The sequence below is a fragment of the Gracilinanus agilis genome, chromosome 1, assembly GCF_016433145.1.
Source record: "Gracilinanus agilis isolate LMUSP501 chromosome 1, AgileGrace, whole genome shotgun sequence".
In the NCBI taxonomy this organism is placed as follows: Eukaryota; Metazoa; Chordata; class Mammalia; order Didelphimorphia; family Didelphidae; genus Gracilinanus; species Gracilinanus agilis.
Window position 1 is genome coordinate 477,941,670 of NC_058130.1, and position 20,322 is coordinate 477,961,991.

A 20,322-nucleotide genomic window follows, 5' to 3' on the forward strand; every position below is an offset into this window, starting at 1 on the left:
TTAGTTCTCAGATGAAGAAATTAAAACTGTCCAGTCAGGAGGAAATACCCCAAATCACCATTTGAGAAACAAAAATTAAAACAATTATGATACCACCTCATACCTATCAGAGTGGCTAATACCACCAGAAAGGGAAATTGGAGGAGATATGGGGAAACTGGGATATTAACACATTGTTGGTATAATTCTGAACTGATATAACCATTCTAGAGAGCAATATGGAACTATGCCCAAGTGATTGATCCAGTATTACCACCACTGGGTCTGTATCCTAAAGAAATCAGAGAAAAATGAAAAGGATTTACTTGTACAAAAATGTTTTTAGCAGCTTTTTTTGTAGTGGCAAAAAATTGGAAATGGGGTTGTCCATCAATTGGGGATTGGCTGAACAAGCAATGGCATATAGTTATAATAGAAAACTATCATGCCATAAGAAATGATGAGCAGGATGAATTCAGAGGAACCCGGAAACTTTATTATCTGATACAAAGTGAAGTGAGCAGAATCAGGACAGTATATACAGTAACAGAAATACTGTAGAATGATCAAATGTGAAGTATTAAACTAATATCAGAAAAACAAATTTCTAAGATAACCCCAAGGGACTCAGGATAAAAAAAAAAAAAAAACCAACCACTATCCACAGTCAAAGAAAGAACTGTTGGAATCTAACTGCAAATTAAAGCATACCAATCCTTTACTTTATTTCCTTCACAAGTTTTCTATTGTGTATGTGATGTGTGTCTTCAGTCATGGCATGGAGAATATGGAAATACATACTGAATGAAAACACTGGTATGACCTCTATCAGACAATCACTTTGGGGGCAGGAGGAGGGAGGAAAGAGAATCTTAATCACAAAATACCAGAAAACAATTGTCAAAAATTGTTTCTACTATTATAGCAACCAGAAGAATAATTCATAGGGAGAGGACAGGATACTAAATGGTCTAAGAAGACATGGGAGGGTGGGAAAGAGGGGGGGAATAGTAGGGGACACCAAGAAAAATATGAGTAAATAAGAAAAATAAGATATTCTAGGGGGCAGCTGGGTAGCTCAGTGGAGTGAGAGTCAGGCCTAGAGACAGGAAGTCCTAGGTTCAAACCCAGCCTCAGCCACTTCCCAGCTGTGTGACCCTGGGCAAGTCACTTGACCCCCATTGCCCACCCTTACCACTCTTCCACCTATGAGACAATACACCGAAGTTAAGGGTTTAAAAAAAAAGATATTCTATTACACACAAAGAGGGTATGGGAAGGGGAGGGGATAAATAATACCATAAGAAGGAGAGGAAGAGAGCATAATCAAACCTTACTCTCAGTGTAATCAACCCGGAGAAGGAAGAGTAGCTTTATTATCCATCCGGATAAAAAACTCTATCTAACCCTACTGAGAAAGTCAGAAGGGATAAACCAAAGGGAGCAGGGGAGTGGGGAGGCCAAAAAAGGGAGGGGAGAAGGGGGAGGGAATTCATTTGGTCTTTAAAAAACAAAAAGAGGGGAATAACAAGGGAAGGGACAGAAAGGGAAGTCAATCAAGGGAGGGTATAAGGGATACCGGCTCAAAGCAAACCACTGGTGTAAAAGAAAATAGTGTAAGAAGAAGGAGTGGGTCTAGGGGAGGATACAAAAATGTCAGTGAATACACAACTAACAATTGTAACTCTGAATGTGAATGGGATGAACTTGCTCATAAAACGGAAGCAAATAGCAGAGTGGATCAGAAACCAAAATCCTACCATAGGTTGTCTACAAGAAACACATATGAGGCGGGTAGACACACACAAGTTCAAGGTTAAGGGTATGAGCAAAATCTTTTGGGCATCAAATGAGAAAAAGAAGGCAGGAGTGGCTATCATGATCTCTGACAAAGCCAAAGTAAAAATAGATATGATCAAAAAAGACAGGGAAGGTCATTACATCCTGATTAAAGGTAGAATAAACAATGAGGAAATAACACTGCTCAATATATATGCACCAAATGGTATAGCATCCAAATTCATAAAGGAGAAACTGGCAGAGCTCAAGAAGGAAATAGATAGTAAAATCATACTAGTGGGAGATCGAAATATTCCTCTGTCAGATCTAGATAAATCAAACCAAAAAATAAATAAGAAAGAGGTAAGAGAGATGAATGAAGTCCTAGAAAAATTCGATTTAATTGATATGTGGAGAAAAATAAATAGGGACAAAAAGGAATACACCTTCTTTTCAGCTGCACATGGTACATTTACAAAGATTGATCATGTATTAGGGCATAGAATCATTGCAAACAAATGCAAAAGAGCAGAAATAATAAATGTAACCTTCTCAGATCATAATGCGATAAAAATAATTATCAGTAAGGGCACCTGGATAGGCAAATGAAAAACCAATTGGAAATTAAACAATATGATTCTCCAAAACCAAATTGTCAAAGAAGAAATCATAGAAACAATCAACAATTTCATTGAAGAGAATGACAATGATGAGACATTCTACCAAACTCTGTGGGATGCAGCCAAGGCAGTACTCAGGGGGAAATTCATATCCTTGAGTGCATATATTAACAAATTAAGGAGGGCAGAGATTAATGAATTGGGTATGCAACTCAAAAAATTAGAAAGCGAGCAAATTAAAAACCCCCAGATGAAAACTAAATTAGAAATACTAAAAATTAAGAGAGAAATTAATAAAATCAAAAGTAAAAGAACTATTGAATTAATAAATAAGACTAGAAGCTGGTATTTTGAAAAAACAGATAAAATAGACAAAGTACTGGTCAATCTAATAAGAAAAAGGAAAGAAAAAAACCAAATTGACAGTATCAAAGATGAAAAGGGAGACCTCACCTCTAATGAAGGGGAAATTAAGGCAATCATTAAAAACTATTTCGCCCAATTATATGGCAACAAATATAACAATTTAGGAGATATGGACAAATATTTACAAAAATATAAACTGCCTAGATTAACAGCAGAAGAAATAGAATACCTAAATAATCCCATATCAGAAATAGAAATTGAACAAGCCATCAAAGAACTCCCTAAGAAAAAATCACCAGGACCTGATGGATTCACAAGTGAATTCTATCAGACATTCAAAGAGCAACTAATCCCAATACTATACAAATTATTTGATATGATAAGCAAAGAAGGAGTCCTGCCAAATTCCTTTTATGACACAAATATGGTACTGATCCCAAAGCCAGGTAGACCAAAAACAGAGAAAGAAAACTACAGACCAATCTCCCTAATGAACATGGATGCAAAAAAACAATATGGGAGAGATTAGGTCTAGATCAACATCTCACACCCTACACCAAGATAAATTAAGAATGGGTGAATGACTTGAATATAAAGAGGGAAACTATAAATAAGTTAAGTGAACACAAAATAGTATACCTGTCAGATCCGTGGGAAAGGAAAGATTTTAAAACCAAGCAAGAGTTAGAGAAAATTACAAAATGTAAATTAAATGGTTTTGATTATATTAAGCTAAAAAGCTTTTGTACAAACAAAAACAATTTAGTCAAAATCAGAAGGGAAACAACAAATTGGGAAAAAATCTTTATAACAAAAAACTCTGACAAGGGTCTAATCACTCAAATATACAAGGAGTTAAAGCAATTTATAAAAAAATCAAGCCATTCCCCAATTGATAAATGGGCAAGAGACATGAATAGGCAATTTTCAGGTAAAGAAATCAAAAATATCAATAAGCACATGAGAAAGTGTTTCAAATCTCTAATAATTAGAGAAATGCAAATCAAAACAACTCTGAGGTATCACCTCACACCTAGCAGATTGGCTAAAATGAAAGAAGGGGAGAGTAATGAATGTTGGAGGGGACATGGCAAAATTGGGACATTAATGCATTGCTGGTGGAGTTGTGAACTGATCCAACCATTCTGGCTGGCATTTTGGAACTATGCTCAAAGGGCTATAAAAGACTGCCTGACCTTTGATCCAGCCATACCATTGCTGGGTTTGTACCCCAAAAAGATCATAGATAAACAGACTTGTACGAAAATATTTATAGCTGCGCTTTTTGTAGTGGCAAAAAACTGGAAAATGAGGGGATGTCCTTCAATTGGGGAATGGCTGAACAAATTGTGGTATATGTTGGTGATGGAATACTATTGTGCTAAAAGGAATAATAAACTGGAGGAATTCCATGCAAATTGGAGAGACCTCCAGGAAGTGATGCAGAGCGAAAGGAGCAGAGCCAGAAGAACATTATACACAGAGACTGATATACTATGGTAAAATTGAATGTAATGGACCTCTGTACCAGCAACAATGCAATGACACAAGACAGCTCTGAGGGATTTATGGTAAAGATGCTACCCACGTGCAGAGGAAGGACTGCAGGAGAGGAAACATAGAAGATAAACAATTGCTTGAATGCATGGGCTGAGGTGGACATGATTGGGGATGTAGACTCGAAACTACCACACCAATGCAACTAACAACAATATGGAAATAGGCCCTGAACAAGGACACAAGTTACAACCAGTGGAAATGTGCATTGGCCATGGGTGGGCGGAGAGTGGGGGGTGAAGGGGAAAGTAGGGGCATAAAGTATGTAAACAGGTTAAAAATGAATATTAATAAATGTTTAATAATTTAAAAAAATAAAAATAAATTGTTTCTACATGTAATTTTAAAAAAATAATAAAATTTGATAGAAAAAATTTTAATGCTAAGAAGAATGCTGGAGTGACTAGAGTCAGTATTATGATGAAAAAGCTTCATGGACAAAGCCATTTTACAATGGCACCTTAAAGGAAGGAATGTGGTTTGGCAGAGAAAAGAGGAAGTGTGGGGAAATTGCATATCATGTATGATTTCAAGTAAGAGCAGGTAACTTAAAATCTTCAGAAAGTTAAATAGATTTGCTGTTTTGGAGGTAAGACTACAAATACAGCAAAGATGGTGGCACTCGTGTGAAGAGGAACAAGATTAAGACCTGAAATTAATAATTAGGAGTTTTAATTTTAGTGTTGAAATAACTTAAGAGCCATTAGAAGGAAGTAACAAACTAAACAATACCTAAAGAATGCTGTTCTTGCTTCTATGTGTATAGGGTACTAGATGGACAAGTCCAACAAGAACTGATATTGTCCTTTCTAATATATAGTGATTAGAGTATGAATGAAAAACTAAAGCTGATTAAAACTTAGCTTTATCCCTTTCTTCAAGTCAGTAAATAATCACTGTTGTAAATGCTGAGGATTTAAAAAGAAGCAAAAGACAGTTCCTGTCCTCAAGAAACTCACAATGTAATGGGGGAAGACAACAACCACTCATAAATATATATAAGCAAGGTATATACAGATCAACAGGAAATATTCAAAAAAGAGAAGTGGAGGGCATTGAGGTAGCTCAGTGGATGGAGAACTAGGTGAGATGGGAAGTCCTGGGTTCAAATAAGGTAAAGGTTAAAAAAAATGTCACTAGAATTATGATGATATAGTAAAGGCTTTCTAAAGAAGATGGAATTTTAGTTGAAAATTAAGGGAAGTAGGCCAAGACAAGATGGGCATGCATTCCAGGAATGAAGGCATGAATTTCCAGAAAAAAAAAATGCCTGGAGTCAAGAGATGAGAAATGGCTGGAACTGTTAAGGAGGCCCCACTATCATTGGATAGAAGAGTATGTGTTGGAGAGTAAAGTGTAAGAAGACTTGGAAAGATAGAAAGGAGCTAGGTTATAAAGGGCTTTGAACACTAAACAGAGGATTATAAGGGATCGTAGAAGATGAATTTCGATTAAAATGTTTCATTTTGGCAGGAAAACATCTTAATAAAAATGCTCAACCAGAACTGTCAGTAAAGAACTGGAGGTGGACCACAGATGGGTGGCAAACTGTATGATCTCTCTGAAAGAAAAGAAGTCCAAAAAAAAAGAAAGAAAAGAAGTCACAGATAAGAACAGAGGTAATGGAGGGAAGAAAATTAGTAATTAAATTGACAAGTAATTATTAAATGACTCACATTATGGATTTAAAAAATAAAAATGATGGTGATCTCTGCCCTCAAAGAGCTTATATTCTACTGGAAAGGGAGAAAGTCATATTTACAGATAAATATTGGATATGTGCAAAATAAAGTGATTTTTTGAAAAGGACCTAATAACAATCAGAAAAAAAAAAACTTTGTTTCTTCTTCAGTAATGTTTTATTTTTTCCATTTATATTTAAAAACAATTTTTTGGTATTTGTATTCTAACATTTTGGATTCCACATACTCTTCCTCTCCTCTTCACTTCCCCCCTGAGATGGTAAACAATTTGATATTGGTTATATATCATACACAAATTTTCCAGATTTGTCCTATTGTGGAAGAAGACGCATAGAAAAAAAAATTCATGGAGAAAATAAAGTGAAGAATAGTCAGCTTCAATTTCCATTCATACTCTAGAATTTCTTTCTCCAGAGGTGGATAGCATTTCTCATCTTGAGTCCTTTGGGATTGTCTTGCTGATAATAGCTAAGTCGTTCACAGCTGTTTTGCTATTGCTATATACCAGGGGTCGGCAACGTATGGCTCTTGAGCCATATCTGGCTCTTTTGAGGGCCAGATATGGCTCTTTCTGCAGGAGCCATAAAGTCAATTTTTTTTTTCAGGCGCTGTTACAGGAGCTCACTGTGAGCACTGTATGGCTCTCACAAAATTACATTTTAAAAAATGTGGTGTTTATGGCTCTCACGGCCAAAAAGGTTGCTGACCCCTGCTATATACAGTTCTGCTGGTTCTGCTCACTTCACTCTCAGTGAATGTTAGTTTATATAAGTCTTTTCTAGGTTTTTCTGATGTCATCCTGCTCATTGTTTCTTATAGCAATGTCGTATTCCATAATAATCATATACCACAACTTGTTCAGCCATTTCCCAATTTAATGAGCATTCCCTCAGTCAGAAATATTCTTGAAAGAGGTGTTGCTACCTTAGCTGAGAATCACTTAGAAGTGAGAGGGAGAGAACTGCAGGCAGAGAACATAGCTTGTACAAAGTTGAGGGACAGGAGGGGAATGGAATGGTGTATATATGTACACATACACAGCAAACAGGTCAGTTTAGCTGGATTATCTAGTGTTTGAAGACTAAGATATACTTATAAATGAAGAAGTAAAAAATGGTAAGGAAAAGTATATTAAAGGAATTAATAATGTCTAAGTGGATAAGAAAAGAAATAAATGACACAGGAAGTCTTTGATGTCTTGAATCTGAAGTTTTAGTGAAATGATATGAAGTGATATGAAGATATGAAGTGCAGGGTGGCTTGGAAATGGTAGACATTACAGTCTTAGCTTTATCATACTCACAAAATGTCAGTGGAAACTGTAAATATTCAGAAATCTTCTATAATACTCTCAATAAGGCAACTAATAATGAGGAGCTTGGAGTAGATCTTAGAGACCAGATAGTTTCCTAGTTCTGAAAGCTCTCTGAAGTAAGTAAACTTTATTTCACACAATACCTGGCACATACTTTGCTCAAATAGACACTTAATTCATTTGTTGAACTTGTTAGGAACTAAGCCCTCAAAAGAACAAGAAGGCACACAAATAACTTAAAGTTTCAACCCTGTTAACCACCTTCTGTCCCAGCATACTCTCACTTCTCTGACCTTTTGTACTACTTCTTCTTTCTGATTTTCTACTAGTCTGATGACCCTTTCTCAGTTTCTTCTTGTACTTGGATCATCATCCACATCCTACCTTCTAATCCTAGGTTTTAGGCACTTCACACTTTATACATTTTCTTGGTAACAACAGCTCCCAGGGATTTAATAATCATCTCTATGCCATCTTTGTTGTGGGCTTCATTCCTGGATGGACATCTCTTATGGGATGTCTTTATATTTCAAACCCAAGATGTCCAAAACAGAATTTATCTTTTGTCTCCAAATCCACCAGTCTTCCAAACTTTCTAGTTTTGCCTTTTAGAGCACTAACATCCTAATTACCCAAATCCAGATCATTCTGAACTCTTCACTCTCATTCACCCAACATTTCCAAGTCATTTGTCAATCCTGTCATTTCTCCCTAAAGTACTAGGAGACAGTGGATAGAGCACAGGCCCTGGAATCAGCAAGTTTCAAGTCCGGCCTTCTATAATAGATTCCTCCAACCTCAACTTAATAACCTGCCAAACAGATACTCTGATGCGTGCAGTTCTGATCTTGCCAGTTCCTTTATTCAGAGGGCCTCAAAGGCTCCCTATTACTTCTAGGTTCAAGATTAGAGTCTTCTGTTTACATTTCAAAACCTAGCCCAAAGTTAGCTTTCTAGCCTTATTTCATATTGCCTGTGTTCAAGCAAACTACATCCAGACAAATTGACCTTTGTATGTCTCACTCCCATTTCTAATCTCAGTATCTTTGCTTTGGCTCTCCCCTAGACCTGGAAGAATTCCTTTCTCCTGTTGATTTGTAGAATGCCTAATATTCTTCAAGGCTCAACTTATGTTTCACCTTCAATATGAAGCCTGTTTTAATCCCCTAGCTGTCAGTGTCTCTACCCTACCCCCATGCCAGTTGTCTTGTATCTATTTTGTATATATCTAGAGACATAGGTGACTGGGTGGCACAGTGGATAGAACGCTGGACCTGGAGTCAGGAAGACTCATCAACTTTGTGACCCTAGGCAAGTCACTTAATCCTATTTGTCTTAGTTTCTCATCTGTAAAACACACTAGAGAAGGAAATGGCAAACTACTCTAGTATCTGTCAAGAAAATCCCAAATAGGGTCATGGAAGAGTTCGACATGATTGAAAAAAAAAAAAAGACTGAATAACAAAAAATACCCCACCACTAGATTATAGGTTTCTCAAGGAAACTTCTTCACTTTTGTTTTTATAGCCCTAGTTCATGGCAGTGCCCAGCACACAGTAGGAACAGAATTGGTACTGATTAATTGACAATAGTCAGCAAAATGCTTCCTACCCACTGTAGATATTTTGCTAAAAAACATCAACCCAACAATCCCTTGGTGTATACAGTCACAATATGGTGGTGGTTATAACTAAAATAGTTAGGTTAACTTATGTCTTTTTTCTCATAGGAAAACAACAAAACTCTATTTTAAAAATAATATGCTTATTTGAAAACAACTTTTACTATAGACACAAGACAAAAGTGCCTTTAGTTTATTTTGACAATACATTCCCAGACATAGAAGTATAAATAATTTATTTAAGAAAAATTATACATATATTTAGTAAATACTTGATCAAAAGGACTTTAAAATATATTCATATTGGAATGTGTAGATTAGAAAGAAATTTTAAAGGCACAGCAGTTACAATAATTGGTTGCAGATAATATGTTTTACATTAAATTTGCAAGACCCTTTCAACTTGCTAAAGTCTCAGACCATCAAAATTCTTGCTGAATATCACTTAAAGCATAAGTAAGTCGCTTTATCTTTAACTCCATGGCTTTTTTGTTTTGTGCTGTTTCTTGCAGAAGTTGACGCATCTCATCTTCAACCTGGGAAACCTAAATTGACAACCAAAGTTTGAAACATTTTAATTTCTCTTAACGTTAACATTCTAAAAGTGCATATTGGAAGAAAAACATATGAGAGTTTAATCTATCTAATACATCTTTCCCCTTAGAAAGTTTATATTGTGACCCTTTAAAATTACTATCACTAAAATAAAGCAAAAATTAAAATGACTAAAGTGAATCTATTTAAAAATTAAAGCAACTGTTCTATAAACAGAAAATATCCTAAAGATGCCATCCCATTTGTCCATTACAATGAAATGTTTGCTTGAGGGTCGGTCTCCTCACAAAACACAATGGCTCCCCTCCACTCATTTTATTCTTTGGTAGAATTTTAAAACATCTAAACCAGGGGTCAGCAATGTATGGCTCTATAATATCTAACTAGCAGTATCTGAGATAAAAAATCAACAAGCAACATCTGTCAATACCTTGCTAAAGCTTGGTCATTTATTTATTAGTTAGGTATTTGAGCTTTAGGATAGGGAGAGAGAGGAAGAACTGTGAAGAGGCCTTGCCCTGTTGGGGTGAGGCCAGCCACAGACACAACTTGATTAGATAACAGAGACCTCCTTATCTCATTTTCTTCACCTTCATCCCTTTCTCAATTTACCTTCCTGTAGTAATTAAAGAAATTACTCTACAGTTCAAATAGCCTTTTGATTCTACAGTTGGGGTATGCTATAACATCATCACTCACCCTGATAGAATCCTCCATTACATCCAACCTTCAATAATGGGGCCCTTGTTGTTTTCCACAGAAATCCTTCTGTGTGGATCTCACCCATCCACCAGCGACACCCCTTCTAGTTGAAGAACTCATCCTCTCAACCAATTTATTAAGTTGAGAGAGAATTAGACCAAATCCTCTCAGGGAAGCCCCAGACCTGTTTTTCCCCAGTAAGGTCAGCTTGATCAGCCTCCTGTGGAGAGTAACAGTAACTACTGGCCCAAAAAGTACCCAACCCTCACAGGGAGCTTGAATGACTGCAGTTGACCTGCTGCCTGTTTGATCTTACACCTCAACTTCGTTGCCCAATAAATATCTTTCTTTCACTGTTTTCTCATTCAGTTCCTTGATTGTCATTATTCCTCCAAACCTTCCAAAATAGCTAGACTTCTGCTTTTTTTACTAGTCTCTCTTCCTCAGATGGCTATTCTATTCTAATAGCTAAAACAATATGGATGACTACCAAGACTTCTTCTGAATTCTTCCCCACTTACTTCCCTATTCTACAACCCAATAAGAAAGTAAGAAAGTGAAAACCTATTGCAAATGTGTATAGTTGAGCAAAACAAAATTCCCACATTAGCCATGTCCAATAAAATACATTCTGATCTGCATTCTGAGTCCATCACCTCTATATGGAAGAAGATAGCATATTTATTATGATTCCTTTAAATGGTGATAGGTTTCATTGTGTTGATTAGCTATCCTAAGTCTTTCAAAGTTATGATTATTTCTATCTGACTGTTTTGATTACTTAAGCTTAGAACATTTAAAACCAAATTTAGAATTTACATTTAAATTGGCTCCTTTTTTCCTAATTTTTCTTAGTATTTCTTTCAGTGACACTACAATTCTTCTAGTCATCCAGGGCCATAATCATGAAGTAGTCTTTTCTTTCTCTCTCCTTCATATCTTTCATTAAATCAGTTCTTTTGATTTGATCCTAGAACAAAGCTTATCAGTTCTTCCTTCAAAATATTTTTAGTATCTTTCCATGCCATTCCCACCATTATTAACAAGGTTTAGATACTCAATAATTAGGTAACAACTCCAAAGTTCAGTCCTGAGCCTATCATTCTTTACCTTCCCTACTACTGCTCTCTGATGTGTTATTGTGTAACTTCTCCCTATAAAGTCCTTGAGTATAGGGAATGATTTTCTTTTATATTTTTATCCCCAGAGCTTAGCAAAAAATCAGGTATATATCAAGTGCTTAAGCAGTTATTTTTCACTTATTTATTAATGGAAAGATATAATTGGCATATTGCATAAAGTACCACCCTTGGAATCAAGAAGAAATGGATTTGAATTCTACCTTTAACTTTTAATAGCTATGTGACCCTGGGCAAGTAACTTAAAATCTCCAAGCCTTTGATTCTTAATCATTAAATGGGGCTGATATTAAGAGCACTCACCTCACAGGGTTGTTGTGAACATCAAAGGTGGTGATAAATTTAAGGTGCTTTATACATAAACTTTAAAGCACTATGTAAATATGAGCTATTTTTATGAATAATGGTTAGAGTATTCCAACAGTTTTCTTACCTCTAATTGATAATAATGATAAAAATAACAGCATTTTTATAACACTTTAAGGTTTGCAAAGAGATTTATTTTCACAATCTCATTTTATCCTCATGCCATTATTATCTCATTTAACAGATGAGAAAACTGAGGTGCCTCACTCTAGATTATATAGCTAGAATTTGAGTGCTTTTTCTGCTATGCTATCTAGTAGCTTCACAGATACTGTATATTACTGTATTAATCTGCCTAAAAACAAAGCAACTTTTATGATGCTGTTTTTCTATTCAAAAACCCTTGGTGCGGGGGCAGCTGGGTAGCTCAGTGGATTGAGAACCAGGCCTAGAGACGGGAGGTCCTAGGTTCAAATCTGGCCTCAGACACTTCCCAGCTGTGTGACCCTGGGCAAGTCACTTGACCCCCATTGCCTACCCTTACCACTCTTCTGCCTTGGAGCCAATACACAGTATTGACTCCAAGACGGAAGGTAAGGGTTTAAAACAAAACAAAACAAAACAAAACAAAACAAAACAAAACAAAACAAAAAAAAAAACCCTTGGTGGCTCTATCCTTAGAATTTCAAATTCCTTTTTCTGGTTTCCCAAGTCTTCTCAAATCTGACCCCACTCTTTCCTAAGGAGAAAATAAATGTGGCTCAGTGGAAAAGGGTACTTGGAATTCAGAGACCTGAGTTCTAATCCAAATGTATACTCTTAGGCAAGTTATTTACCTGTCCAAGCCTTAATTTCCTAAACAATGAAATGAGAAGTTTGGATTAGATTCGTGTCAAATTAGACTTAGATTAGAAGTGTCAAATTCTAGGGTTTAAATTAAAATGTGATTGGGAAATGCTTAACAAAAATAAAAAATACAACACCGCATAATGCTAATTTGTGATTTTCTAAGTCAAGATGCCACTTAATAGGTTTCATTTCTATTTGAGTTTGACTCCACTGGGCTAGATAATTTCAAAGATCAATGATCCTATAAGAAGCAAAAATTGTATGCAATGTCTCCTTCTATCATTCCCTTTGGACAATCCTCAATTCCAGTAAGTTCAGTCCTCTCAGTGTCTCACCAATAAAGCTATCTATAACATCTGTCCTTGAACCCTTACTTATTCTGCTTCTCCTCTCATGAATCTCATCTCCTGGTCTCCCTAACTCTCCTCTTTTTCAAAGAACAGATGTAGTGGAGAAAGCACTGTGTTCAAGTTTTGGTTTTATTAGCTGTGCGGACTAGGGCAAGTCAATAAAACTCTTTAGGCCTGAGTTTCCTCCTTTGTAAAAGATGACAGTTCACTCCAGCTCCAAATCTATTATCTACAATCAAGGTTTCTTCCTTGTCTAAAGATTTCTCCTCTTACTGACTTTACTACTCATCTTGTACTATCTAATTATTTGAATTCTTTTATTTTCATTACTGAATGCTTTACCTGCCTTCTTAACTGTAGTGACACTCCTTGCTGGATAGAGATATCTTAGGCTGAGGTTATTCTTCTCTCTTGTTTATGATTTCCCCAGAGAACCCAAGAGAGTGTTAAGCACGTAATATATATTTAATAAATATTTACTGATTTGGATTTAAGAACTATATTCTAAAATAAATTAATAGTAAGCTTCACTGTCTACTCTACTCAATTTAGGCTGTTTCTGAAACTCTTTTACTTTCTCTTTTTGGGGGGGATACATTTCCCAGGTATTTGTCCTACAAATTTAAATATCATCTTGGCTTTGGATGCAAATTTGCCTTTCTATTACTGATGCCTTTACCATTTGTTCAATTCTTAATCTCCAAGTGTTATGTTTATATATCTTGAAATTCTCATACTACTTTCTAAATTAATAAGGAAAATAAGACAAATGTTCCATCTCTCCTAAACTTCTCTTCCAAATTGCCATGTAACTAAATTGATGAAGATGATGCCCATAATACTCCATCAGAAAAGCATTTCCTTTGAGCAGTTTTTTTGAGGGGCAATGAAGGGTTGTATTAATGTACATCTATAGTCTCTTACCAACTATCTCTTGTGAAATAGTTATGTGAAAGGATATGATGCTTAGTTGTAGAACAATAGTGCACTAGTGGGGTCTATACTGGAATCAAAATTTTGTAAATGATCTTTAAACCAGTGGTTTGGAACCAATCGCTTTTGACATCATTATGTTCACATAGTGTTCAAATTTACCCCTTTTTCTTCTCTCCCACAATTGTATGTCACTCCATTTAAACTATAAAATATTATCCTGGATATGAAAGTTATAAGATGTCTTTATCAACATTACCTTTTCATTGGCAGCATCAATTTGCTTTTGTTTTTCATTTGCCAGCTGTAGGAGTTCTGCCTGATGGGCTGCAACCACTGATTCAAGTTGTTTTCTAAAACTGTCATCCATAGAATGAAGCCTTTCCATTGTAGCCCTATAGGACATAAATACAAATTAGTCTTTGGTGGCTTTACATACCTTATTATTAGTTTATGAAAGGATTTTTTTTCCTACAAATTTAACCATCTGCTTCCAAACACAAAAAGTTGCTAGCGTTATGAAATTATTTTTACTTTTGATTTTGAAGACTTTTGTCTCTTTCTTCGATGAGTTTCTTTTCCTTGGTTTCAAATTTTTCTTTCATTTGTTTAACTTGTGTCTCAAGACCACTTAGTAGTTCTCCTTTATCTTGCCACTTTTTATTAATTGCCCTGGAATGAAAGTAAAAGGTTTTAGAAATAAATGCCCATGTCAATTTAATGTACCATAATAGCTTTTCATTAATTTAGGAGGCAGCAAGGTAGAACAGTGGTAAAGTACTGGGCCTGGAGTCAAGAAGGCCTGAGTTCAAATCCAGCTGTGTGACCCAGGGCAAGTCATTTAGCCTCTGTTTGTCCCACTTCACTCATGTGTAAAATGGGAATGATAATAATACCTCCTTCCCAGGGCTGTTGTGAAGATTAAATGAGATAATATTTGCAAAATGCTTAACATATGACTGGCACACAATAGGAGCTTAATAAATGCTATGATAATGATAACATTGTCTCATACTTGTAGGCTTTCCCAATTTCCTCAAGTTCTGCTTCCTTTTCTTTCAATTGCTGTTTTAGGTCCTCTTTTCTCTCACTGTATTGCTCCAATTTCTCCATCAGTTCTTCTAACTGTACAGCTTTTTCATCAAGTTGTTCTTGAGTACTTTTTTGCATTTCAATGATTTCTTCTCGTAATTTTCTAATATGTTCATCTCTTTCCTGTAAACTCTTTGCAGAAAAATTAATGCCTAGTTTATTTTTTATTGCCCCTGAAATGTATTTGTTTTGCTACTTTACAAAATAAGGTAAGAAAAAGATATCTTAACAGTTAAGGAAATAATTTGGAAGTTTATTGTGTAAGACATTTAAGAAAACACTTACTGTGAAGTTAACTAAAAAATCCAAATAATCTAAAATCGTTTGTATTAAATGTGAACAAGCATCATCAAGAATTTTTATCTTTTATACTTTTAAATTATTACTTCACTAAGTGATCAATTTTTAACAACATGCATTTATTTTTTAAAACAAACTCCAGGATCCTGTTGGAATCCCAATCTAAATGGTCTAGTATGATGAAAATAATAAAATGTAATCCTTTGTACATAAGAATGATTTGCAAAATTAATTCAGATTAAGTAAAAAATTAAGAAATATGCACTATGTATAAGTTTTAGGAGGAGAGGAATTTAAAAAACTAAAAAAAAATATGACAGTTCATTCTAAAAAGGTTATCTATATGTGTGATCTGTAAATAATGAAAAAATTAAATTCATATTTTCCAAATCTTTGCTAAAAAAGGTAGCTTGGGGATGGGGGGGGGGGTTACACTTACTTTTTTTTTTTTTAAACCCTTACCTTCCGTCTGTGTATTAGCTCCAAGGCAGAAGAGTGGTAAGGGCTAGGCAATGGGGGTTAAGTGACTTGCTCAGGGTCACACAACTGGGAAGTATCTGAGGCCAGATTTGAACCTAGAACCTCCTGTCTCTAGGCCTGGCTCTCACTCCACTGAGCTACCTAGCTTCCCCCTTACACTTACTTTTAAAAAAGGAATACAAATAACACAGAAATAGGTTTTGAACAATGATACATTTATAACCCTGTGGACCTGCTTGTTGGATTCGAAAGTGGGGAGGAAAGAGCAGGGAGGATCATGAATCATGTAACTATGGAAAAATATCCTAAATAAAAACTTCTATGTACAAAAATTCTGTGTTTAACTCAAAGCAATTATTATAAATGTTTACCAAATCTATCATCTCAATATCTTTCTTAAGAAACAGACAGTCTTTAATATCGAATATGATGTCAAACTTACTTCTTTCAATTTTCTAATAGTTTCAGTTTGGTCTTCTATAATTTTGACTTTAATTTTTAATGAATCACTACCACGTTCACTTAGCTTCCGAAGAGATTCATTCTCTGTAGTTAAAACTTCAATTTTTGCCTCCAATTTTCCACGATCTTGGGCTAGAGACACTCCTAAATAAAAAAATGTAAAGATTACCAAATGGAATGCATAATGAATATTCTACATATTTCAAACAAATTTTTTACATTATAATAAATTATTTTTCCAAAAGAAATAGATCTGAATTAAGGAAATCACCATACTCCATTGTGAAGAGAAAAAAAAGCCAACCTTTTTCCTTTAATGACTTAAAATGCTGTTTTTAAAATCTCCAAATGAGTGATTATTTAGTGTTATATGCTTTATATATTAAAGAACTGCTTGATTGAAACATTCAGTAGATTTTAAATGACTTTAAAAAGTTTTCCATAGTAAATTCAATTGACAATTGAATACTATTATACTATACTTTTCAATTATTAATCAATTGAAAAGCATTTATGGAATAGCTGGCGGCTAAGTGGATAGAGAGGTAGGCCTAGAAACAGGCAATCTTAGGTTCAAATTTGGCCTCAGAGACTTCCTAAGCTGTGTGACCCTGGGCAAGTCCTTATTGCCTTTCTGTCTTGGAACCAATACTTAATACTGATTCTAAGATGGAAAGTAAGGGTTTAAAACAAAAGCATCATTTACTAAGAACTAAATGTCAGAGACATTGTATTAAGTGCTGGAATACAATAACAAAAGCAAAGAAGTTCCTGTTCTTGGGAGCTTATATTTTATTGAGTAACAATATACTTAAGTACAAAAAAAATTTTGAGAAGGGAATATTAGCACCTGGAAGAATCAGGATTGCCCTCAAGTGGCATTTGAGTTGGACTTTACTTTGTTGTTTTTCAAAACAAAACAAAATAAAACTTTGGGCCATGTTTGCTTATTTTCCTTAGTCCTTTTTTTAATGGCTTTAAATAATTTTTTTTCAGTAAACATGTATTTATTTTCCTTCCCTTCTCCATGATTAAAACATAACCAACGTTTCCGGGTTAAGATGGCGGCAGAGTAAGAAGCAGCTCTTAACCTCTCCTGACCGAAACACACAAAACTCCTCAAGGGGACATAAAAACAAGTACAGACGAACGGAGGAACCCCACAACAGGGCACAGCGTGGAAGGTACATGGAATCGAGGCATTTCCATGCTATAAAGGGGTGAAACAGCTCTCACTAAATCACGGGCTGAGCAACCACCCCACCCCACCCCCTTCACACACCACCTATAGCGCCGAAGCCAGCTAAAAAGAAATAGAGCAAGTTTGGGGCACCCATCGAGTCATTGGCAGCTCCGGGGCCTGTTCCTGAGAGCAGCAAGATTTAGGACCCCAAAAAGCTAACGAATGCACACAAAATCTGAGCGCGGGAGCAGGGCGCTGAGAGCAGGCCCGGGCGGAGGCGTGGGTGGAGGCAGACACAGCCAGGAGCTAAAGCTCTGAAACCCTGAGTGGGGAACCAGTGCAGACGGGTATACGACTGTGGAAGCAGCGCCCTGAGACTTGTAAAGAAACCTCCTGCAGATGATCAAGCAAGGGGGTCCACCAGGGGGCTTGACTGCGGACAGACCCTGAGCGCGAGGATAAACCTGAGAAGCTGCTGGGTTAATGATGGCTACCCAGTCTCAGGAAGTTCAGAAGAGAAAGATTAACAACAAGAAAAAGAAGTCTTTAACACTCGACAACTTTTACACAGAGAAAATCCAGACAACCGAGCAAACAGAGGAGGAGAACAAACAAGCATCCGGACCCTCCTCAAATAAGGAAAACTCCTCACAAGCTATGGAAGAGTTCAAAACTGAGATTTTGAGGAAAATGGAAGAGATCTGGCAAGAAAATAACTGTTTAAAAGGTAGAATCTTGCAATTGGAAAGTGAGGCTCAGAAACCAAATGAACTGATAAGCAAATTGAACACCAGAAATGACCAGATTGAAAAGGAATACCAGAAGATTATGGCCGAAAACCAGGAGATTATGGCTGAAAACCGAAAGATTATAGCCGAAAATCAATACCTAAAGGCTAGAATTGAGCAAGTAGAAGCTAATGATCTCTCAAGACAACAAGAATAAATAAAACAAAGTCAAAAGACTGAAAAAATAGAAGGAAACATGAAATATCTCAATGAGAGAGTGACAGACCAAGAAAACCGGTCTAGAAGAGACAATTTGAGAATAACTGGTCTTCCAGAAAACCCAGAAATTAATAGAAACCTGGACTCCATACTAACAGAAATAATTCAGCAAAATTGCCCTGAAGTCCTACAACAAGAGGGCAATATAGACATTGAAAGGATCCATAGAACACCTGCGGCATTCGATCAAGAAAAGAAAACACACAGAAATATAATTGCAAAATTCAAGAGTTTCCAAGCAAAAGAAAAAATCTTACAAGAAGCCAGAAAGAAACAATTCAAATATCAAGGAGCACCAATCAGGATCACACAGGATCTGGCAGCCTCCACGCTAAAAGATCGCAAGGCTTGGAATAAGATATTCAGAAAGGCAAGAGAGCTGGGCCTGCAACCACGGATCAACTACCCATCAAAATTGACTATATATTTCCAGGGGAAAGTATGGGCATTCAACAAAATTGAAGAATTCCAGGTATTTGCACAGAAAAGACCAGGGCTAAATGGAAAGTTTGATATCCAACCACAAAAATCAAGAGAAACATGAAAAGGTAAATAAGATACAGAGGGGAAAGAAAGAAAACTTATAATTTTTGAATTTGCCTTTTTAAGGGCCTCGGTGAGATCTAATTGTCTGTATTCCTATGTGGAGAAATGTTATGTGTGATTCTCTGTAGTGAACTCTATTCACTATTGTAGTATTCACTATTATAGTAATCAGAAGAATAATTCATGGGGTGAGGGTGGAACACTAAATAATCTAAGATGACATGGGGGATGGGAAAGAGGGGGTGAATAGCAGGCAACACCAAGAGAAACTTGAGTGAACAAGAAAAATAGGATATTCTATTACACACAAAGAGGGCATGGGAGGGAGAGGGGACAAATACTATTATAAGAAGGAGAGGAAGAGAGCATTAAGAGGTAATAATCAAGCCTTACTGTCAGAGTGGTCAACCCGGAGAGGGAAGAGTGACTATACTATCCATTGGGACATAAAACTCTTATCTAACCCTTCTGAGAAAGTTAGAAGGGATAAACTAAGGGGAGCAGGGGAGTGGGGAGGTCAAAAAAAGGGAGGGGAGAAGGGGGAGGGAATTCATAAGGCCTTTAAAAACAAAAAGAGGGGGGAAAATAAGGGAGGGGGTAGAAAGGGAAGTTGGTCAGGGGAGGGGATAAGGGATAGCGCCTCAATAGCAAACCACTGGTTTTAAAGGAAAAAGCATTAGGAAAAAGGGTGTAGGAATAGGGGAGGATTCGAAAATGTCAGCAAATGCACAACTGATGATTATAACTCTGAATGTGAATGGGATGAACTCACTCATAAAACGGAAGCAAATAGCAGAGTGGATTAGAAACCAAAATCCCACCATATGTTGTCTACAAGAAACACATATGAGGCGGGTGGACATACACAAGTTTAAGGTTCAGGGCTTGAGCAAAATCTTTTGGGCATCAAATGAGAAAAGGAAGGCAGGAGTGGCTATTATGATTTCTGACAAAGCCAAAGTAAAAATAGATATGATTAAAAAAGACAGGGAAGGTCATTACATCCTGATTAAAGGCAGTATAAACAATGAGGAAATAACACTGCTCAATATGTATGCACCAAGTGGCATAGCATCCAAATTCATAAAGGAGAAACTGGCAGAGCTCAAGAAGGAAATAGATAGTAAAATCATACTAGTGGGAGATCGAAATATTCCTCTGTCAGATCTAGATAAATCAAACCAAAAAATAAATAAGAAAGAGGTAAGAGAGATGAATGAAGTCCTAGAAAAATTCGATTTAACTGATATGTGGAGAAAAATAAATAGGGACAAAAAGGAATACACCTTCTTTTCAGCTGAACATGGCACATTCACAAAGATTGACCATGTTATAGGGCATAGAATCATTGCAAACAAATGCAAAAGAGCAGAAATAATAAATGTAACCTCAGATCATAATGCAATAAAAATAATAATCAGTAAGGGCACCTGGACAGGAAAATCAAAAACTAATTGGAAATTAAATAATATGATTCT

General features: G+C 36.0%; 1 protein-coding gene across 1 annotated transcript in view; it reads right to left on the reverse strand.

The window, feature by feature from the left end:
* Positions 1-9,231: 9,231 nt before the first annotated feature.
* The window catches only part of LRRCC1 (leucine rich repeat and coiled-coil centrosomal protein 1), a 46,634-nt gene continuing 35,543 nt past the window's right edge, over positions 9,232-20,322 (reverse strand). Inside the window, exons 12-16 of the mRNA XM_044665812.1 lie at positions 16,089-16,252; positions 14,790-14,998; positions 14,309-14,446; positions 14,034-14,169; positions 9,232-9,485 (exon numbers count right to left, since the gene is read on the reverse strand). Coding sequence (XP_044521747.1) covers positions 9,363-9,485; positions 14,034-14,169; positions 14,309-14,446; positions 14,790-14,998; positions 16,089-16,252 — 770 coding nt within the window. The 3' untranslated portion in view covers positions 9,232-9,362. The remainder of the gene's footprint in view (positions 9,486-14,033; positions 14,170-14,308; positions 14,447-14,789; positions 14,999-16,088; positions 16,253-20,322) is intronic.